This window comes from Buteo buteo, chromosome 15, assembly GCF_964188355.1.
Source record: "Buteo buteo chromosome 15, bButBut1.hap1.1, whole genome shotgun sequence".
Classification (NCBI taxonomy): Eukaryota; Metazoa; Chordata; class Aves; order Accipitriformes; family Accipitridae; genus Buteo; species Buteo buteo.
Genome location: NC_134185.1, coordinates 25334156 through 25354963, shown reverse-complemented (window position 1 = coordinate 25354963; position 20808 = coordinate 25334156). Strand labels below are relative to the sequence as shown.

Sequence of the window (20808 nt, the reverse complement as noted above, 5' to 3'; positions counted from 1 at the left end):
GTGGCTTGCATTTCCATTTCACATTTAGCAAAACCAATAATGCATCCTCCTGCTTGTAGTCCTCAAATCCCATCTCAGTCAGATTCTGTTTCCCAGGAGATTAAAACTTCAATAACTTTAAAAGTTAATCAAGCTAGCTTGTAAAAAAAAAAAAAAAAAAAAAAAGAATTGTTAAAAAGCAATTTATCCTTTCAATAATGGTTTGTGCTTGATTTATACAAACAAACACCAATAATTAAGGTGGTATTTGTGCTAGAATTCCAAAATTCGTGTTTTCATAGGGGTGTTTGGATGCATGTGAGGTGGTTGCCACTGTGAGAGCTGAAAAACTGCAATTTTGTTATATATAAGCAAATATTGCAGGAACTCTCACAATTAAAGACAACAGTTTGTTGTAGGTCCCACGTTTCGCACTTTGGATATTAGCACAAAATTCACCTCATTAGTCTGAGCTTGCTCTTCTGTGCAGCTACTACTGCTACTGCCTGGGTAGAGACCGAGGTCTACTCCATCAGACTCCGGCTGGGGTCTAGCTGCACCACCTCAGTGCACAAAACCAGCTTACACCAGCAAAAACATTGTCCTCAGGTCAGTCTAGTTCATGGTGGTTCCTAAATGAATAAACTTGTAAAAGGTCTACAGTTAGCAACATATTACCAAGTGTCACCTCTCAGGCACAAATTACCAAAAGGAAATTCCAGTCCTACCTAGGAGTGAACCCAGCAGAAACTTGCTTAACAGAATTTGAATGAGAGAAGAAACTTCTCACTTCATTTTATAAACACTCATTCTAGCTTTGCTGACTAACTATTAACCATTTTGAAGAATGGATGCTTATGTTAAAGGTTATTCAATTCAGATGCGAGTTCCAAATAAACAGAGAACTCCTCTAGGTTTCCAAAGGACTATACAGATATTTATGGTTTTAAAAACAAACCAGAAACTAACACAATGAAAAAAAAATAATCCTTTCATTTGCAACAACATCATAAAGAAACAAAACATGGCACAGATCCAACTTTCAGAATATCTTTTACCTTCACATTTTCTACACTGTGGGAACACATTCAAAGACTAATGTGTGACTTATATTACCTAAATCATCTGAAAAAAGTTTAATTTGAAGCGTGCATAAATACGTGACTGTCCCCAACAATCCCAAAGACCATTTATACAATGGCTCTTTTGAATATAAATATGCCATTGTCTCCCCCGCAACACTCCCAGGAAATAGACAGATATTTACTTTTAAATACACTGACGTAACAAAAGCCAGAATAATTTAAATTCATAAGGTTTGTTCTTGGTTTTGAAGCTGTGAGAGTTGAAGCAAAGCTAGTAACCAAATTACAGTCAAATCAGTATCATGACTTTCACTGTGTTTTTGCTTAGGTGCCTGTTTCATCTTTCTGAAAAAACTGTCTGGACACAAAAATCCAGGATGTTACTACTTGTTCTCAGTACAGAAGAATCTACAATATCTGTTCTGAAAACAAAATTTGCTGTCTGAAATGTACTGATAGGCATACTTTTAAACTCTGCTAGCTTCTCATGCTATGCAGAAAATCTGAAAACAGAAGATACATGTAGTCAAATCGTTTCTCCAAAAGATTAACAGTCCTTCTCATGCAGTCCTCACATAATTACAGTTCAAGGCTGTTTTCTTCACGTTTTGCTAGCTATACATTACTGTTGGTGTCTCACTGTACACTTTTAAGTGAAAATTACAAGATGTTTCATACACTATTGCACCACTGTCCAGCCTTCACAGCATGATGGGACAGTCACTGCTGCCACGTAGCACAGCTGAGCTATACACACAAAGCGGGTCAGATTATGTTGCAAACACACCAAAACTTACTATGCACGCAAACAAATTCTTGCCTGTGTCTATGGGGCTATAGGAAAGAGAGTACTCGGAGCAGATTGTCGCTACCAAAACAGTTCCCGCTCCTTATTACTCCTTTGCCTGAGGGCCCTTAAAACATGATCAGGAAACTGTGTGCAGATGGATTAAATGTTCTGATGTAGTGCCAGAAGCAGGCTGCCACTATTTATTTGAGACCCCAACAGCCATCTACTTTCAAAGGGCTGGATGTATGCCAGTCATACAATGGAAATGCCATTCTTCTCATGTGATCACAATGTATTTTCATCATGCGATGCAGGAGGAGGTAGCAAGGTCCTCTTGGAATGACGGCAGCTGAAAGTAGGCTACTGCTGACAGAACAACCCATCCAGCTCATTCCCCACAGGTCAGGGCAAACCGTGCTGGTGATACCACCTGAGACACCCCAAAGTCATCTGATACTTTTAATCTGTCTGGGAAACAGTTTTAAGAGAGTCTTGCCTGGAAAATACATTTTTGGTTAACTCTTCATGTTTCATTAGTTTTCATTTGGTAGCACCATGACTCTTTCTTATTGCATACTTAAAAAAATAAAAAATAATAATAAAAAAAGGAGTTTATTATACCTTATCCCCTTTCTCTTCAGGTTCATCTTCATTGAGGAATTCTCTTTTAGGATATGGAATCTGACAGCCAGCAAATACACTGAAACACAGTAAACACTCCACAAATACGTACATATAACATACATTTACTTAATGCTATATTAAAAACAAGTGAACATAACGCAATTTAATTTCTTGTATTTCATGAGTCCTGTTTCCATAAGTGACTGGCACTGTGAGCACCCACGATAGCAGCAGATACCAGCAGCTAGGTGTTGATCACAATGTCAAATCTCTCTGCTGTTGGCATGAGGCCATCATTTAGAAATCATGGCATGGTGGAGCACGCCTGAATGCCAGAATGACCACTTGTTGATCCAGATGAACAAATGAACATTTTGCCAAATGGCAAAATGAACAAACCCAGTGTCAGAGGTTCCACAACACCTAATTGGAACATGCATGGCTTACCAAATAAAGGGCCTGATCTAAAGAGTATTAATGTCTTATCAGCCCACCTTGGCTTACAGTGGGCTTAAATATATTTGCCAATCACAACTGCAGAGTTACTTTCAATTAGCTTCTCAGGTCTTGTCTAGAGAAAAAAAGATATCTTTTAAATTCAGTTGCTTAATGGGATTTGGAATATTCCTTAACATTTATGGCAGAGACTTTAGCATAACGTTATTCTGTAATCCATGGGGAGCTATAGCTCTGCATAGGATAGTATCAGATAAACACTAAATAGAAAATTACTGGTAGATCTTGACCAGTATCAATTTTAGATTGCTGTGCCAGCATTCAAAATACAATCAACGTGACATGATTTTTTAAAGTGTGTAAGCAGTTCCTAATCTAGCTGCTATGTAGTGTCTGTCTTATCCAAACAGAAAAAGAAAAAAAACCCAACTAGATTCAGCTAGAGTCCTTTTGCACTCCAGTGGCTGTTCTCTCCTTTTAGTCTTGCCTGCTAGCTGAAGAAGCAGTGAAAGCAAAGGTAGAAGTCTCCCTGCATCCAGCTCCTACAGATCATAATGCTATGAACCACCATGACAAAAAAAATAAAAATTGGGAAGAGAAACCGGAAGAGGAAAATCTGCCAGTAGGAATGGAATATACCATTTGAATTTTTCCTGAAAATAAAATATATAGACATATAAAACCTATACTCTCAAGCCTTCTGAACAAGGGACCTGGGGGATTTTAGGCAGTGATCGATCTCTTCACTTTTTTTCTCCTCATACTGTTACCCTGTGCAAGAGGGCATGGGAAGGGGCTGTAGGTCAGAGAATTGTCCTAGTCCTAGGGAGAGGCACAATGAAACCAGGCAGTGGAGAACAGGGCTCTGTGAGGCTGTGTAAGGCAGAACAGAACAGGGCACAGATTAATTCCCCAAATACTGCAATAGTATTGTCACACTAGCTTTAGTAGTATGTTCAGAATTACAACACTAGTCTGGTACTGGGATATTGTCCATGACCACTCAGTTTTGGCACCAGCAGATACAGACACTTCACTACTGCACTAATAGTTTCTATTGAGCGTGCCTGAGTTACTACTTCTTGTGGATATAGGTGGATATCTGTGAATTTTTCAGCTGTTGTCTCATTTCAGGGATTAGCATTTAGCAGAAAGAATACACCCCCGAAGAGCACAGAAGAGGGAATACGTACTCTGATGTAGGCAGAGGATCCTCTTGGAAGTAGGGGTCCTGCAAAGCCTGCTCTGAGGTAATTCTCTTTGTAGGGTCCATAGTAAGAAGCTTCTGAAGCTGCAAAGCATAACATTAAAAATAGCAAAAAGCTTATCAAACTATCATTTTTCAAACTATGACTTGTATGTCTTGGATTGTTAAATTATTTGTGGCTTGTCCAGACAAGCCTAAGTTAGCATTCCTTGTTCAGTTAAGTTCCCAAGAACTAGAATGCACATCTGTCAAAGCACTACGGCTGTGAAGTACTTCTCATGTAAGAAATACACTTAACTGTATCAGGCAATATTAATTGTTAAGGCTGAACCACTGTGCTAAAGCAACACTAAATTCAGCTATTACAGGTTCATAAAGCATCATTTCTAAATAATGGTGTTTTGTTGTGGCACATGTATAGCTTTTATGCTGTTCTGTACTGCTGATACAACAGGAAAAAAGTGTCAGAAGAGGCTGAACATGACCAGGACCTCTCCATATCACTTTAGGGATGGAAACAATAAATCTTCATTTCTCATACTGGTGATATCCCAGAGTCAGAGCACTCTGCCACTCACACAGCTCCCAATCCCACTCTAATTGGTATTGAAATGAGAAAGAGGAGGAGCAGACCCTGCCTAGTAACCTTTCTTCCTTGCTAGGAGGAAAGCAATATTAAAATTATTAGTTAGAATGCTATTGACTGCAGCAGGCTATAAATGAGGATTACAATATATTAGTATTATAAACTGGAAATTATAGGGATAACATACCATTTTAAATAGTTACTTACTTATTACATTCTGATAAACTCACAGTAGGAAATTTGGGTGTTCAAATGACATCATACAGTATCCTGCTCTCACACAATACTCTCTTAATTCAAGTTAAAAGTGAAAATAAAATTCCTTCTGCAAAGGGCATCTTAGCTCAAACTCTATCTTCCAGGCCACCAACAAAAATTCCCTGGATATTCAGCAAAAGAATGTGATTTTGGCATGCCTGTTTGGGGCTTTTTGTTCCAATAAATAAAAAATGTGATATACAATTCTACATTCTATATATATGGTACAGTAAACAGCCTCAGTAAAAGCACTCCTCCTCAACAAAGATGATTCCCTGTTATTTCCTTTCTCAATAGTTGTAGTTAACCCTACTTTGTAGATGAGGTCTTAAAAAATTCTCTGTACTTTTGCCACTTTCTTCCCACCTCTCCTTATTCCTGTACTTTATGGGCCATGGACCTCAACAGACTGACAGCACAACAAAGAGCCATTTGGGCTGTCAGTCCACCTATCAATTCATTTGCAACCAGCTCCTGAACTGATTCCTGATGCTTGTCCAGAAATACACCTCAAGACGGTCCTGCATTTCTCACACCCGGAGAGTTTGCAAGGCACAATTATTTACTGTGGTTTATGTGGTCAGATAACCCTTAACCCTATGTTTCCTGTGTATCTTAAATTCAACTTCTAATGTGCTGTTGGCTCTCTACACAGTGACCTTGCATGATACAATAAATATAGACAAGAGTTTTGGTATTCAGATCCTCCAGATGATTCCAATGTGTACCCAGTATGTTGAGTTTAAGAAATTTTAATTATTTTTTCTTGAAATCTCACACTTCTTATGTGAATGCTTCCCTTCCACCCACTTGGGACCAACCTATTCTGCTTCCACAGCTATTTGTGTCATCATCCAGCAGCTACTAACAAGTCAAAGAGCAATCTTTGCCAGCACCTAGAGATGACTGCTATGCCGAATGTATAACTAGTGATGAAAACAGACCACTAGAACTCAAGCTGCACTAACAGCCTCATTACTGAGACTCCCTGTTCACAGTACTAGCAAAGTCACTTTGAACTTCATTCCTAAATTTAGACAGCACTAAGTCATCACAGAGACATCCAGAAATGATGCTGTATTAGACAGAGCAATTGTGTATTTGCCTACAATGAATGACTCAACTAGGTAACCAGCAAATACATGTTTAGGGTTATTGTTTGGAATCACCCACGGAACAGAGGTAGACTATTATCAGAGGGAAGAAAATGGAAAAAAAAAATACTACAAGAAATAATTAAATTTCTCCTTTCCCCTTCCCTTTCTTCACAAAACTCTTGAGCTCTTAGGCTCTCTGAAACAACATGGAATCAAGGGATATATAACACTCACTATCATATTTGCACAGCAGACCTAAGGGTAAGGCTGGGTATACAAGTGTCTTGCAGATCATAATTCAGCAGTTTAAGCACACCCTCAGCATGAATGTATATGAAGAAAACACATCTCAAAAATGGCCAGTTAGTGATAAATAGCTTTAATGTCAGTCTTCATTAGAATGAGACAGAAGAACAGACATGGATATTGCCATTAAAAATGCATTTCACTCCTATCATCACAGTAATTTTCAAGTTGTACCTACCAAAAGAAAAACTTTGCTGTCAGGCTTGACTTTGTGTTTCTCCATGTATTTTATGAGGCTACTATTGGCATATCTGAAAAATACAGTTAAAGAAAGACATTTCTGAAATAATACAGCATTAAGAACATGGAACTGTACCAAGTGATCACAAAAACATTTACCAGCCCTTAAAAGGTAAACTGTAAAAAGAACTGCTATAAGAAAACATGTCAGATATTTATCTAGCAGTGGCACACAAAGTGTGCTTTTCACTAACAGGAGTAGTATCAACTGTGTACAGATATTTTCACAGAACATGCAACTTTTACAGTGTACGGATAAGCTGCTGACATGGACATATGACAGAGAAACTCAACTTGAAGTTTATACTCTAGTTTTCTAAAGCAACTCTGCCACAGAAAGTATACAGCAGTTTATAACAGCACAACAGCTAAGCTATTAACTTGCTTCCAGTTGCAATTTGGCAGAGCAGTTTACCATTCTGTCTCCCTGACCCCAACCTGCAGCAAGCCATACAGTCCTTATAGTTCCCAAGCTCAAAAATGCCCCAAATATGGATGACCTGTGCCTTGCCTTTAATCTACAAATCCAGAGGTTATCTATAGCCATGTTCAAAAGAAAGAAGCTTCGTGTACAGATAAGCTTAGTATCTTGTCTAAAGCCAGCATAATGAATCCAGGCCAGAGCTGGAAACAGAATCCAAAACTCCCAAATCCATGTCCTCTGCCTTACAACAGAGCCTGTGCTGCTCCTTACACCCTCTGATCTATCACCACCACTTGACTAATTCAGCCAAAGGACCAGAAAACACTAGAAGTGAAAAATTCTCAGATCTTAGATAGGCTTTGCATTACAACCTATTGAACGCATTACCTTCCATAAAAATTTTCTGTCTTTCTGTCACTACTTTACTGTCTCCACATATCTGCTGGTCAAAAGGACCAGGGAGGTGCTTCCCTATTCTTTCTAACACAAAATGAATGAAGTTATCTTGAATAGCTAATACAAGTGGTTTAAGCAAGCCCATTTGTCTGTGCCTACCATAGATTAAATGGCAGTTATGACGACCCCTTCCAAACAAATGAGGAGGCCACTTAGTTGATGCTTTTACCAGGCAGCTAAGGGAGAGAACACCACTCAAGCAAAACCGCTAATTCAAACAGGACAGCTGTCATAGCATCAGAACCCAAACACGCCAAAATCCCCTCCCCAAAAAGTCAGAGGAAAGGAGCCAATTTCTGCCTATCTGATACATTCACTGAACTGTTGTTGCGTTACCATCACTTACGTTGTTCTCCTAAAATCTTTCTGAAGAGTTGGATATTCTGGCATCTTCCTTATGTCTTCCCAATCTTTATCTTTGGTGGGGGGGGGAAAAAGAAGAAGCATTTACAATTCTGAAAGTGTAGGTTAAGTAATACACAAGAAGAAATAACTAAAGCAGTTGTTTGAATTTCTGCTTGTTGGCCAGTGCTATTGTTCCATAATTGTCAGCATTTCCAAATCCATCAAACTGACAGCTTCTTTGTAGCTATACAATCAACTAGTCATTTCCTTTAGGAAAAAAATCAACTCAGTAGCAGTAGATCTGACGCTTTAATGAAAATAAATTACCTGCAGGGAATCCCATTACACTGAAAATGCGATCTAGCTGATCGTGATGAAAAGGGTTACTTGTTTTGATGTCCTCCTGGCGACAGTGAAATATAGGTTCCGAAGTCAATAGTTCAGCAAATATGCAACCAATTGCCCAAATATCTAGGAAAGAAAGAGAATAATTCATGCAAATTTACTGTACTTCATCACTCTGGTTTTTGTTTCTGCACGATTTCTCAACAGGCTGTATAACCACAGTAGGATAAAATGCCTCACAGTATAATTACATACAGTACTTTAAAAATAATGCATTAATATAATACATAAAAAAGGGTAAAATCTGGAGATACAGGTTTTTTCAATCAGAATTAGTCTCCAAATTCTGTTTCAAGTTGTACACTGGCAGTCCAGCACTTAACGTATTCGCAGAAACCTACACAATATTTGCTGATGACATAGCTTAAACGGCTTCAGCTGACCATCAAAACCAAACCATAAATCGCCCATAAAGATACATTGACAAAAAAATTCTATCACATATTTCAGAACAATTCCAAACAGATAATTGATAACCAAATAAATACTAAGAAGGAAAAGACTAATGACTCATATGTTTAGCTAAACAGTGCAAGCTAGTTAAAATGGAGAAACTAGATCCTAATTTTAATCGAGTAGAAGAGTGATTACCAAACATTAATTGAAAAAAAAAAAATCCTGCTTGACAACTGACTCCCACTGGAACAATACTGGAACTGTCTCATCTACATCTCGTGTATGAAAACGACAGCATGATATACTGTTGTGTCAACGAAAGAAAATAACAATCTCTATTTCATAAATTTCTCATTAATATGCCTTTCAAAATTAAATCTATTGTGGACAGGAACATTAGTTTCATTTACAGGAGAAGAAATTTCTAGATTACATGTATTCGTTCTAGTTATCACTATCATCACCCATCTTAGTGTTCTGTATGACCCAAATACTTTATTATGTGTCTTAAAATGAAAGTGTGAATTTGTCAGTGAGAAGAAGGTTACTAGCAGAAAAGAAATGGATTTGCTACCTTGAAAAATACGTGTCTGGGATATGACTCTGGAAAAAGATGTTGAGATCAGATGAATAATGAGCATAGATTGCTGAATACAAGAGTGTGGAGACTGGCTTAACAGCTGAGGTTAAACTAGATGACCCTGGGAAGCCTTTTGGATTTTATCGAACTTAATAGCATAAATATAGAAAACAATTTACCCTTAATTTATAGGTCTAAGAGATAAAAAAAATCACCTAACTGGAGTTTGGTTTATTAGATTCAGACTAAAGAGAACACCAAAAGTCTCTTGTTTGTTGCAACTAATCTGACTCAAAACCCCACCTGCTGCCAATGATGGTGTTTGGCCCATGCTGCCCGAGACACACATCGTCTCCTGAAGAAAGAAAAAAAGCACTACTCTCTCTATGTAGGGAATGAAACAAGAGCCATCACACTCTTTTTGTCAAAACAGGTCAGTTCCATTTCCGTCATGTTACAGGTGTGGAGCTTGGGGTGTCCCAATTTATAAGCCTTTTCCCCTACTTTCTTTACAGGAAAGTCTGATAACATTTCATTCAGGCTTTAGTTTCAACAGGGTTTAACTTGTTCTGTGCATTACATCACTTTCTCAGGGTTTTATCTTCCTTTGATTTTCTCATTAGCCTCATCTGCATGAAAACAAGATCTTTAGCTCTTGAGATTTTATCTGCTCAAGCAGCTAATGCAGCATATTAATCACAATTCCTGCATGGGTAGTAGGCATAAATGACCTACTCCAGAACAGAAATTACTTACTATTTGAAGAATAGCTTCTTCATTTAGCAGCATCTATTCACTCCTTTTCATACTAGATAGCAAATCCTTTTGGAGATGGTTTATCTAGAGGCCAAAGGAGTTGCAGCCCTCTTGGTTTTCGCAGCTTTCTGCAGTGTTCACTGTCCATCACATAGTGAGGAAGAGGCTGGGCCACTGCTCATTATTCTATTCAACACTGCTCTATCCATATGGACCTTTTCCTTTTAAAGAAAAAAAATCTAGTATTCTTATTGACAGCAAAGCTGAACTGGGAAATCTCCGTGATGTGACATAAACTTCAAAACTCTGTTCCTCCTTTATCAGCTGAAATGTGTGAGAGCAGAACTACTGTGGCAACACATTCCCACTTCCTGACCCTGTGATTCATACAGAAAGCACATTTTAAACCCTTTCAGAATTCAGAAAGATAAACATTGTACCAACTGGAAGTTACATCTGAATAAACACTGGTAAATCCCAAGCTGGTGTTGTATTTTCTACGGGATGGCATTACTGGACAAGTCAAGCATGAGAATACTTCTAGCTCTGCTCAGTCATTATAGTCTCTAGTAGTTCATAGTGCTGGGGTTCAACCTTTTAGGTCTCTTGCCAGATAATATTAGTTCTTTGAAGCTGAAGAGTAAGTAACCCAAAATACTTAGGACACAAAACCTGAACCTTTAACTTCTGTAAGTGAAGATTAAACAGCTGGAAGAGGTCTTACAGCCATGCAGCTCAAGCAGGTCAGGGTCTTCTCTTGGTGAATCTAACTTACATGTAACCTGATCTCGAGCACATCCTTGGCACATATTGAAACCATTCTCACAGTTAATGATTTTCTGCCAAGTTTGGCTAGTTCCCCCCTGCCTTTTTTTTTTTTTAAATAACATTCATAATTTACAGTAATTATTTACCATGTGTGGCATTTTTCTGGCAGGAATGGCTCATTAAATTCTGGCAAGTCTAAAAGCTTCATCAATACAAGCAGTCCTAATCAGTATTTATCTCCTACATTGTTCATAGTAGTCAACCAAATACTAACTTCAGTTCTAACTATGGAAAAATGTGTCAATAATTAGCAATTTCCCTATCCAGTGCCATTTCATATGTTTTCAGTTTGTGGTCCCTAAAAAAGATTAATGATTATTACATCTATTCCAAAACTATTCCAAATAAGAAGTACTATCCTTCAGAAACAAGCATTTACAGGGGCAAAGCTTAAAACACATAAGCAGTATTTTTCAACTACAGTGCATTATTAATCAAGTGCACATCTGCCTCTAGCGCAAGAGGAACTTATAATACTGTATAACAATTACATAATAAATAAAATTTCTGTTTAAAAGCAATCCTGAAAAATAAGAGGCAAACTACAGACAATATCCTTTTTAACTTGTTATGTACCAGAACCACTGAAAACAGGGCGACACAGATCCTACAAGGTTGCATTGGATACTAAATGTTTTCCTATCTGATGTGCCAAGAGGTTCCTAATAAATATACCAGGGTAATACAAACATTCCTATAAGGATAGTTCTGTTTCCTACACTTTCCTCTACTATCATTAGGTTTCAGAAATGATCCGTGGTAAAAGGTTTTTACTGTTTGGGTTTTTTGTTGTCGTTGTTTGTTTTTTAGGGTTTTTTTGTTGTTTGGTTGTTTGTTTGTTGTTTTTTTTTTACTTGGCCCTCCAAGACTTCCAGACTCCCCACTTTCCCCAAGTTTACGCTGAACCTGAGTGCAAGTCAATTTTGCTCCCTGGCTCTGGAAAGAGGGGTGGGAGTGAAGGCCTTCGTAGCATACTCACCTAACAGTTTGCTCAGGTCCTATTCAAACCTATTCACCAGTGAAACATCCTTCCACTGTTAACAGTATTTCTCAAGTACTACATAATTTTATAGAAGGAAAAAAAATAGCCTTTTAAAGCTGGACACTTTTGGTTGGTAAATAAACCTTCCAAGTATATGGCTGGGTGCACAGATTATTAGAATATTTGTATGGCTGTCCATGTCCCAGTTTTAAAACCTGTGACTCTTACAGCTTTATAGGTCAGCTACTAAAGCTGAGAAAATCCTGCATGTCCCGCTCTACTTCAGCGCTGGAGCCAAGGAGCAAATACAAAAGGATGCTGACATAGCTGTTTTAATGATAAGGCTGATTAAGCAGACAAATGCTCATGTATTCTTTCCTTTCTATGCCACAGTAATCTCGTTTCTGTATTTGTTCCAGTATTTTGGAAACATTCTTTAAGAATATTATGACCATTTCAGACAATAAGACAATTTATTGAGCAATAGCCTTCATTCTCGAAAAGAAACATCTTTTCCCATGCATATTAACTAAAATGTTTCACTGAACCCAGCACACAATTCAAGATTAAATACTTTGTATTTCTTAACTATATCCAAGAACAGAAATACATAAACAAGCTCTCAGTCTCATATAATTCTTTAATAAAATTCTGTTAAAGAAAGTAAGTCAAGAAACGGAAAACATCTATTTAGCTGCAATCGATCTGAGGAATTCATCATTAGTGAGGTTTGGTTTAAGAGCATCAGTACTTTACCCAACCTGCTTTTTTGTTGTTGTTGTTTGTTTCAAACACAAAGTCTAGACTCTAAGACAGGTCCAAATGCTGGTAAAGGAAGTGAAGAGCGGGGGGGGCAACAGAACACAGCTCCTCTGTCGACCAAGGGCTAATGCAACAACCAGGGTAACCAAAAGCTAGTTAGCAAGGCCTTAGCCCAAACAAGGCAATCCAGGGCACCAGTAAGAGCTACGTTTATGTAAGATTCACCAAAACTTTCAATTCAAGGCAAGAACAACAAATACACCAACTGACTGGAAAACCAAAAGGGGGCTGTGCAGGCAAACATGTCTAATTTTTTCAAATAATTATCAGTTGGTCTAAAGAAAAGGTGTAACTACTTTATGAAAAATCTCGCATCTCTTATGCTGAGCACAGCAGCAGATTCTAAACTTACCTGGAATATTTACACACAGAGACCTAGGAGCATAGAGATACTATAGAAAAAGAGTTTATTAATTTTTACACTGGTTTTAAATACCTAGAAATTAGATTTAAGAGAATAATATACCCTTAAAGGGGAATTTCTCATTTCTTTGTTTCGGTAAGGTGAACAGAACATACCTGTTACACACTTGTTGCTATCACACACAGACACAAGGGAAAAATCTTCCCATTCGTACATTAAGGTCTCAATTTTTATATGCTTCATTTATACTTTAGCCAGCAAAAGAGAAGGCTGAGGAAGAAGTGGTTACTAGCCTTTTAAATTTGACACGTTCTGTGGAGAACTGAGAATGGGGTCAAACATTTACATGCAACAGGCTTTTCAAGGGGAAGCAAAAAGTGGTGTCAGTAGGCTAAGGGTCAGAAATTTGCTATCACTCATTGATAAGTTAGGCAATGTTTACCGATCTTTAACAAACAGCATCTCAACAGAACGTGACTGAAGAAGAGAAATTTATACTGTAAAGCCACAAAGACGACTGTTCTGCAGACAGAAAAAATACCTCTCAGTAATCTGAAGGATGCTCACAGCCAGCCAAACGTGTATCTAAGAGCAATGTTCTACTTCAAGAGCGCGTAATCTCCTGTGCCATGACAGAGAGTCAAGATAATTCAAAACTTTTAAAGACAAACTCATATTAATTCAAATCAGTCATGAAATCTATTATCCTCACACTTTTTACCTGTATGCCTCCATCCTAGCCTTTTAAACTAAGCTGCCCTTTTCTCATGTTTGTACTAAGAATTTAATTAATTTCAATTACTACACCTTAAAAATTTTGAAGCATTGACTGAAATTCTGAGTTCACCAAAATCAACTGTAATTTTCTACAGGGCTTTAGTGGGCCAGGATTTTTTCATTCTCTCTAAACAGTTATTTTAGGTTGTCAAAATATTTATTTTCCCACTTAAATTTCTATTCCTCAGTATATCAGCATTAAATGAAGATCTTGGATCATATGATTTCAGACTTCTGCTGTGCATTAGAAACATTATCTGGCTTGCAGCATTACACTTAAATTACTGTGGTAAGTCTGACAACACGGGTACAACAGATTTAATATGGGGAGTGGTAATAGGACCAGAGGCCCTAAGTAGTCCTCTCATGCAGCAAAAATATGATTGCAAACAAAGAAACCCTCTTAAAGAACTTAAATCCTTAGTTTACAGAACTTCACACCCAAAAATTTGGAAATTCTAGGTTTACGGTTCTATATACACCCTTCTATTTTCCTTGTGCAGCCTATGTACTGAAGAATACAGGAATCCTCAAGCCAGGGAAAATGCAATCTTATCAACAATTGTACCATAGAGCACAAGAATTAAACTCTTACCAACATTAGTAGCTCGAGAATGAAAACTTTTACCAACATTATACCGCTTTTGCAAGGATTTTCAGTGTCTGTCTTCCCAAATGCTCCCCCTCACCCCCCCAATCTTATATACCACATTTTCATCAGCAATTCTTCAACTCTTCAGTTGTGTTTCCAAGACTGTATAAACTACGGATTAACTACATTAGCTAGCAATAGAGCAGGCTATCATCCTTGAGAGACAGAATAGAGTGATGGTTGCATGAATGCAGAATAGAGTGATGGTTCCATGTTCTTTTTTCTCTCAGTTCTTCTTCCAGAAACTGGGGTGGGCTCCAGCCTCAGGTGATGTCACTTCAGGACAGGGAATTAGGTCACTGGGACAAGCACTGAGTTCTGGCAAGGAAAGTGTGTTACAGCCTAATTTTTTCCCTAATCCTAAACCTTCAAGATGCATCAGAGACGGCAGAGGGCTATTATTTTTATGCCAACTCCAGCACCTCCAAGTGCTACTTTTGTTCCAGCAGCAGCAGTGCTTATACCTCAGAGGGTCCAAGAGGTAGTCTGGCGGGCTGCCAAAGCTCTTCACAGAAACAAAATTAAAAAAAAAAAAACATTCTTTCAGTGACAACTCATCAAAAGCACAAGGAATATAGTGGGTGACACAAAAGGCAGCTTTGTAGCCTCAGGGCTACTTCCCCCTACCAAATATCAAATAACTACAGCAAGTAAAGGAAGTATGAAAGCTTCTCATTGCAAAGGTCACAAGTCTTTTCTATATTGCAAAGCATTAGGCAGATCTAATACAGAAATTGTCACCATTTCCTCCCATAATGATGAAAGAATTAAGAACAGGCAAGATAATGCTACTGTTTGGTAAAACAGTATTTACAAAGCTTTTCAGGGAACATCCACAGCTTTGCATTTGCAATTTATCACATGAAAAAAATTATTGATGGTGTCATCTGATCATAGGACTGCAAAACCAGGAACTCCTATTCTTAACTATGGCACTTTAGCATTAATTTCCCCCCTCCTCCTCCTTTTTTTTTTTTTCCATTTCATTCCATCACTGCAGTTAAGTGTCCAATATCATATAATCTATATTGTACAAATAGCATAGCATATTAGCACATTGTTGCCATTTTCTGTGCTCTTCTGAACTGTAGCGAATGAGAAGAGAGCTGTACATATTCTTTGAAAGGGAAATACACTTTTTTTTTCTAATTAAATGCAGAGTATTTTCACAAGCCAGCTTTTCTGTACACAGTGGAGCTCTTTGGAGGTTAACTCCATGCTAAATGAAGAGGGACAGTGAGTTTATAATCTGTTGTGTGCTCTCACTTGGCTTGTGTCATTAACTATGACAACTTTTTACTAGGTCCAACACGTCAACACCTTCAGAGCTAACATAAGGTGAGCAAAAGGTCTGCTATCTGGTAGACTGAGTTATAACAAGGAACATGTGTGAAGAGTATTTTCCTGGCCTGTTCCAATTCATAAGCCATGACAGTCTTTTCTGGGAGTTATTAAAGCTTTTGATGTCTACCTTATTTCACTCAACAGAGAGGAATGCATATGAAGAAATCTTGCCTCTTAGGCACAGAGAAGCTTATTTGTCCTTCTAAACAAAGTGCTTTACAATATCTTAACATTTCTGTTACTAAGGGTGTGCAGCCTTACAGCTATTTCTAATAAGGCACTGACAATAACTCTGATATAATTATAAGCGATTCCATTGGATAAGCAATGAAATAAACTGCTGTGAAATGTAATTCTGCTGTCAGTCACAGCTATTGCCAAGACATCTACTTGTGAAGCAATCCCACCTGTCCTGAGAACAAGTCATTCTACTCAATCAGTGCTGTTGTGTTGAAAGTTTCATTTATTTATTGCTGAAATAATTGCGCCTGAAGATCAAACTGATGGATTAGCTCTGCACCAGAAGTATGCATCTTGTTATGGTAGTAGGTAGTTGGTTTTCAGCCAAAATCAACTTTTGTAAGTGAACTTTTCAGATATGGTAGTAAACAGAGCACATTAAAAGTCTTCATTACTGCACTAGTTAGCTAAGGTAAAATGTTTACGGAACCAGGTTTTACGACAGACAACCTTTTGGATCTTTAAATGGCAACCTCATGTTTCATTTAAGAAAATGAAATCAGCCCTTAGTCCAGTGCTTTGTAAAGGAAGCCTTAAAAAATAAAACCGAATCAAACATCTCTGAGATGCAAGTTCAACTCTGCACCAAACCATTCACCTCACATATAAAAGGAACAATGTATTTGCAGTATATCCCAAAGAATCACAGTATATCCCAACTGACATGTACAGAACAGAATTGAATATGAAGAGAAATGCTGAGTCTTGCTTTTTCATGTCATCATTCATGTCCCATTTCCACATTAGAATCCATTATTTGCTCTGGGCTATGACAGACATTGCAAGAACTCCTGCCTTACTTCCCTAAATCTTTTTTTTTTTTTTTTTTTTTTTTCTTTTTAACTGAGCTCACAGCATAGGTTGCTTGAGAGGTTAGAGAATCAATCCTGCTGCTGCAAAGCTCATCTGTCTGGTAAAGGGCAAAGTCAGTGAGATACTAGGGAAGGAAAAACTTGCTCACGTAAGAGGCCCTATAGTTATTAACAGTTGGGAAGAACATGAAACTGATACTCTGAGGGAAAAATAATTAGAAGAAAAAAGACATAGAACTGAGACTATTAGTGGCAGGGAGGCTTTTTTGACCCACAAATCACTGATGATTTTTGATGTACACGGGGCTAAGCATAGATGGATTTTTGAATGCACCTCTTGTTCAAAGCGGTTTTTAAATCACAAAGCTATTACTATAGAGGATATTCTGCCTTTTGAGTATTTTTATGTTATTTTATTTTTCCTGCTCCAAAATAATCCACGTACAGTTAAGTCGTAGCAATCACCACACAATAGCAAATCTGCCAAAATATTGAATAAGAAGGCAAAAGCACCTGGTTCTTCCTTTCATATGTTTTGCAAGAGGAGAGAATTGTGAACATATGAAAAAGTATTGGGTGACCATGAGTGGAAGTTTACAGGTTAATTTACAGGACAATCTAAATGAGGAGAATTAGCTGTGATTGAAGATTCAGTGGTTTTGTTTTCCTTTTCTTTTTTAATGTCCAGAATGTGTATATTTCTCAAGCTAACTGGAAATGCTAAGTGATATCCCAGGTCCTCAGACAAATTAATCCCTTCACTAACAAAAATAATTTATAACATACTTGTACTGAAGCTCCCTATTACCATTAACTGATTTTATCTTCAGGACAATACTACTAAGTAGCATCCCTACTTCACAGAAAATGAAACAACACATAGGATGGATTAAATGACATGCTGTAAGCTACATACAACACTTAGGACTGAATCAGTATTTGAATCCAAGTCTCCTGAAGACCCAGCTTACTGTCCTAAGATATGAAACTTTACTGTCTGCCCCATGTTAGAACACCTCCATTGGTTTTACAACAGCAGAGGCAGGTCTGACCCACTGCACTGTTCTCATTCTCCTGACTATTAAGCTAGTACAACACTCAAACCTCTCAGACTTTTCAGAGTTGACAATGGCCGTCAGCTTTACTAGCTAATTTCCAGACATCAACATATTTGAGAAGCAAGAGCAATACAGCAGTTAGAAGAAGGCAGGAACTAGTATGCTAGATCTTATAACAGTTCATGTGTTAAAGTGTGTAACAATCCTGCGGACGATATTCCTTGAGCTGCTGTCAGCATCTCAAGCTTCCCAAAATATTTATTAATGTAGGTTTAAAATGTTCTATTTAAGTGACCTAATAATCCTTTATAAAACTTTACATTTTTTGGATGATTGCAGGGATGAGATTGTGGAGTGTAGCAAATGCCTGTTGGTTTTTGTTTTGTTTTTAAAAGAAGAAACTTGTATGGTATTTTAGAGATCACTGTCAAGCAAGAGGAAAAAATAGCAGTAAATCATCCAGCACCTGCAATAACTAGATAAGAGAGCAACAATTAATCTTTGGTCTTAAAATATTTTGCCTCTCAGAAAAAGCATGAGAACTGTGATAACCAAAATGAAGAAAGTTTACCACATGCCAAAACAAGTTTACCACAAAATATCATCTGAATCCAATTACTTCCCATGTCGTATAACGTTGCCCAGGGCATGAACAAGACTCCCTTCCTGGTGTAGCCCGAGTTTTTCTTTTCAGAATGCATAAATGAATATTTTCCAGACTTCTCTACTTTTCTAGTTTTTCCACAACCCCTTCCCCTCAAATCACAACCTCTCACAAACAGGAATGTGGATCCCTATGCAGCAAACAGAAGCTGACTGACTATAGATTTGCTCTTCTTAATTATCTCTCATGGATGTTTAAAAGCAGTCCCCATACTCCCATGGCTCCGCAGACCACAGGTGGGAACCTCCCCTGTATATTTTTCCCGAAGACTTTTCAGTCTTCTGGTTGGCCTCATTTGTGATTTCTGGTTTACCAGATTTTCCAAATAGGTCTTATTTTTTTCCTCCTTCCCCGCAACCCTCCCAGAACAAGAGACCAGAAGAGCTTTAGGCATCAGTCCAAGATTTCCAGAGGCCCCACAGCCCAGCCATCGTGCCAACAATCTGTGCGTGCGCAGTAAGGACATCTGATGCACTCAGAACGTGTGGGACTCGCTGTATAGGCAATATGGAACTCATATGCACATATTTCCATCCTAAATCCTACATAATACACCCCAGATATTTCCCTCTCTTTTTCCTGCATGGAGTCGAATGGAGTTGTTGAAACTCTGACGAATCCCAGCATTTTTTATAAATTCATTCCCTCTGATACACCTAATATTTTCTCGTGACATTTGCTTTCAAAGGCATTTTGATATCTGCTTATACCTTTCACACGTTTCTAGCTTCCATAACCATGTGTTAGTCTGGAAATAGAATGAGGTGACAGTGCACTGCCCAAGCTTTGAATTACAGTTTCTCTATACCTAAATCTTGTTTGGGCTGGTAAATGCAGTTGCCACATGGCCATTTCTGACATTCCTGCTGACTTATAATCTAGACAAGTGAGGAAAGGTAACTAAGCAATAGAGATTTCTCAGGTTCTCAGATTTATTTTTTCACAATAAATAATCCCATCCTTTTTCAGTGCAGAACAGTCTTTTAGCCTTGCTTAACGGGTGGTTGAATGATCACTCTAGAGAACTTTTTTGCCAACAAAAAACAAACCATCTAAAATACTATAAGCCATGTGATGCCATTTATCAAATATACTATTTCTTTAATTAAGGCAAGCGGTAAAGAGGTAAGAGAACATGCTCTTGTTTGATAGCACTGCTAACTATACAAGCTGCAACTTGGTAAAAAACAAGTCTTAATTATGCTGTTTCCTTAATATCATACTACAAGATGCCCCCGAAAGAATCATAGTAGAGACTACCACATGCTTTTTTAAAAACCTATGATGAAAAAGAGTTCTTACTACTTACTTTACTTACTACAACATTCTTTCTATTTTGATGTTCCCAAAGTGAACAGTGAACAGATTCTCTTTTTAAATTATGGTGCTGGAAATGCAGACCAACTTCCACAGCCTACAATAAATTCAGTACAGATTTATATTGTGGTTAACAGAACACAAAGTGACCTTTGGCTTCTACACCACCATTTTCCCAATTTGTATTCATCTGGTAAATTAGTTGCTTGTAACAATGGTAGCAGATTATATAGTAAACTTTATTAACATGTAGGACTTAGATTATAAACGCTCACAGTTCAGAAAACTAAATATTATTGCCCATGAAACCCTAACATGGGCTTTTTACTATCCTTTTAACATGCAGAAAGCAAAAGCTGTTTCTGTTTTTCAGCAACAGTGTTTTCTTGACTCCTGTATCTCCTTAAAACATGATGTTATACACATGATGAACAACTACTTGTTCTGCAAGCAATAAAAAAAATAGAAAAATAGACTATTTCATTACTATGAAGGAACAAATTAAATAAAGGGGGAAATGTCACCGAAAAACTACCTCTAAAATAATGAAATATGCTTATATATTGCCTTGTGTAGAACATAGCTATTTCTAAACAGACTGTATTTAGTCCAATTTTTCCCCAAAGTTAAACCCACAAAATGTAACTAAGATTAGGTGCAGAAAACAAAGACAAAAATCCTGAGTGAGACAAAAGTCAAAGTCTAATTTCATTCTTTGATCATGTATGAGAATTATTTACATGCAAGCAAGCATACCTAAAGGCTTTATTACAAGAACAAAACCAAACTATCTACTATAGTAGACACTGTCCAGGATATTATGAATACACTGCTAATAATTAACATTGCATGTGAAGCTAAGATAAGGAAGAGACTATTAGATACAGAATACAAAAAATATATTTAAAGTAAAATAAAATCAAGACTAAGCCAGTAAAAACCTCAGCAAACATCTGAA

The 20808-nt window shown here is 37.6% G+C and overlaps 1 protein-coding gene across 2 annotated transcripts in view; it reads right to left on the bottom strand.

Annotated features, from left to right (window-relative positions):
* CDK19 (cyclin dependent kinase 19) overlaps nucleotides 1–20808 on the bottom strand; it is a 128498-nt gene that overhangs the window by 9816 nt on the left and 97874 nt on the right. For both annotated transcript variants that reach the window (XM_075046807.1, XM_075046808.1), the window contains exons 7-11: nucleotides 8181–8324; nucleotides 7855–7924; nucleotides 6567–6639; nucleotides 4128–4225; nucleotides 2476–2554 (exon numbers count right to left, since the gene is read on the bottom strand). In XM_075046807.1, coding sequence (XP_074902908.1) covers nucleotides 2476–2554; nucleotides 4128–4225; nucleotides 6567–6639; nucleotides 7855–7924; nucleotides 8181–8324 — 464 coding nt within the window. The remainder of the gene's footprint in view (nucleotides 1–2475; nucleotides 2555–4127; nucleotides 4226–6566; nucleotides 6640–7854; nucleotides 7925–8180; nucleotides 8325–20808) is intronic.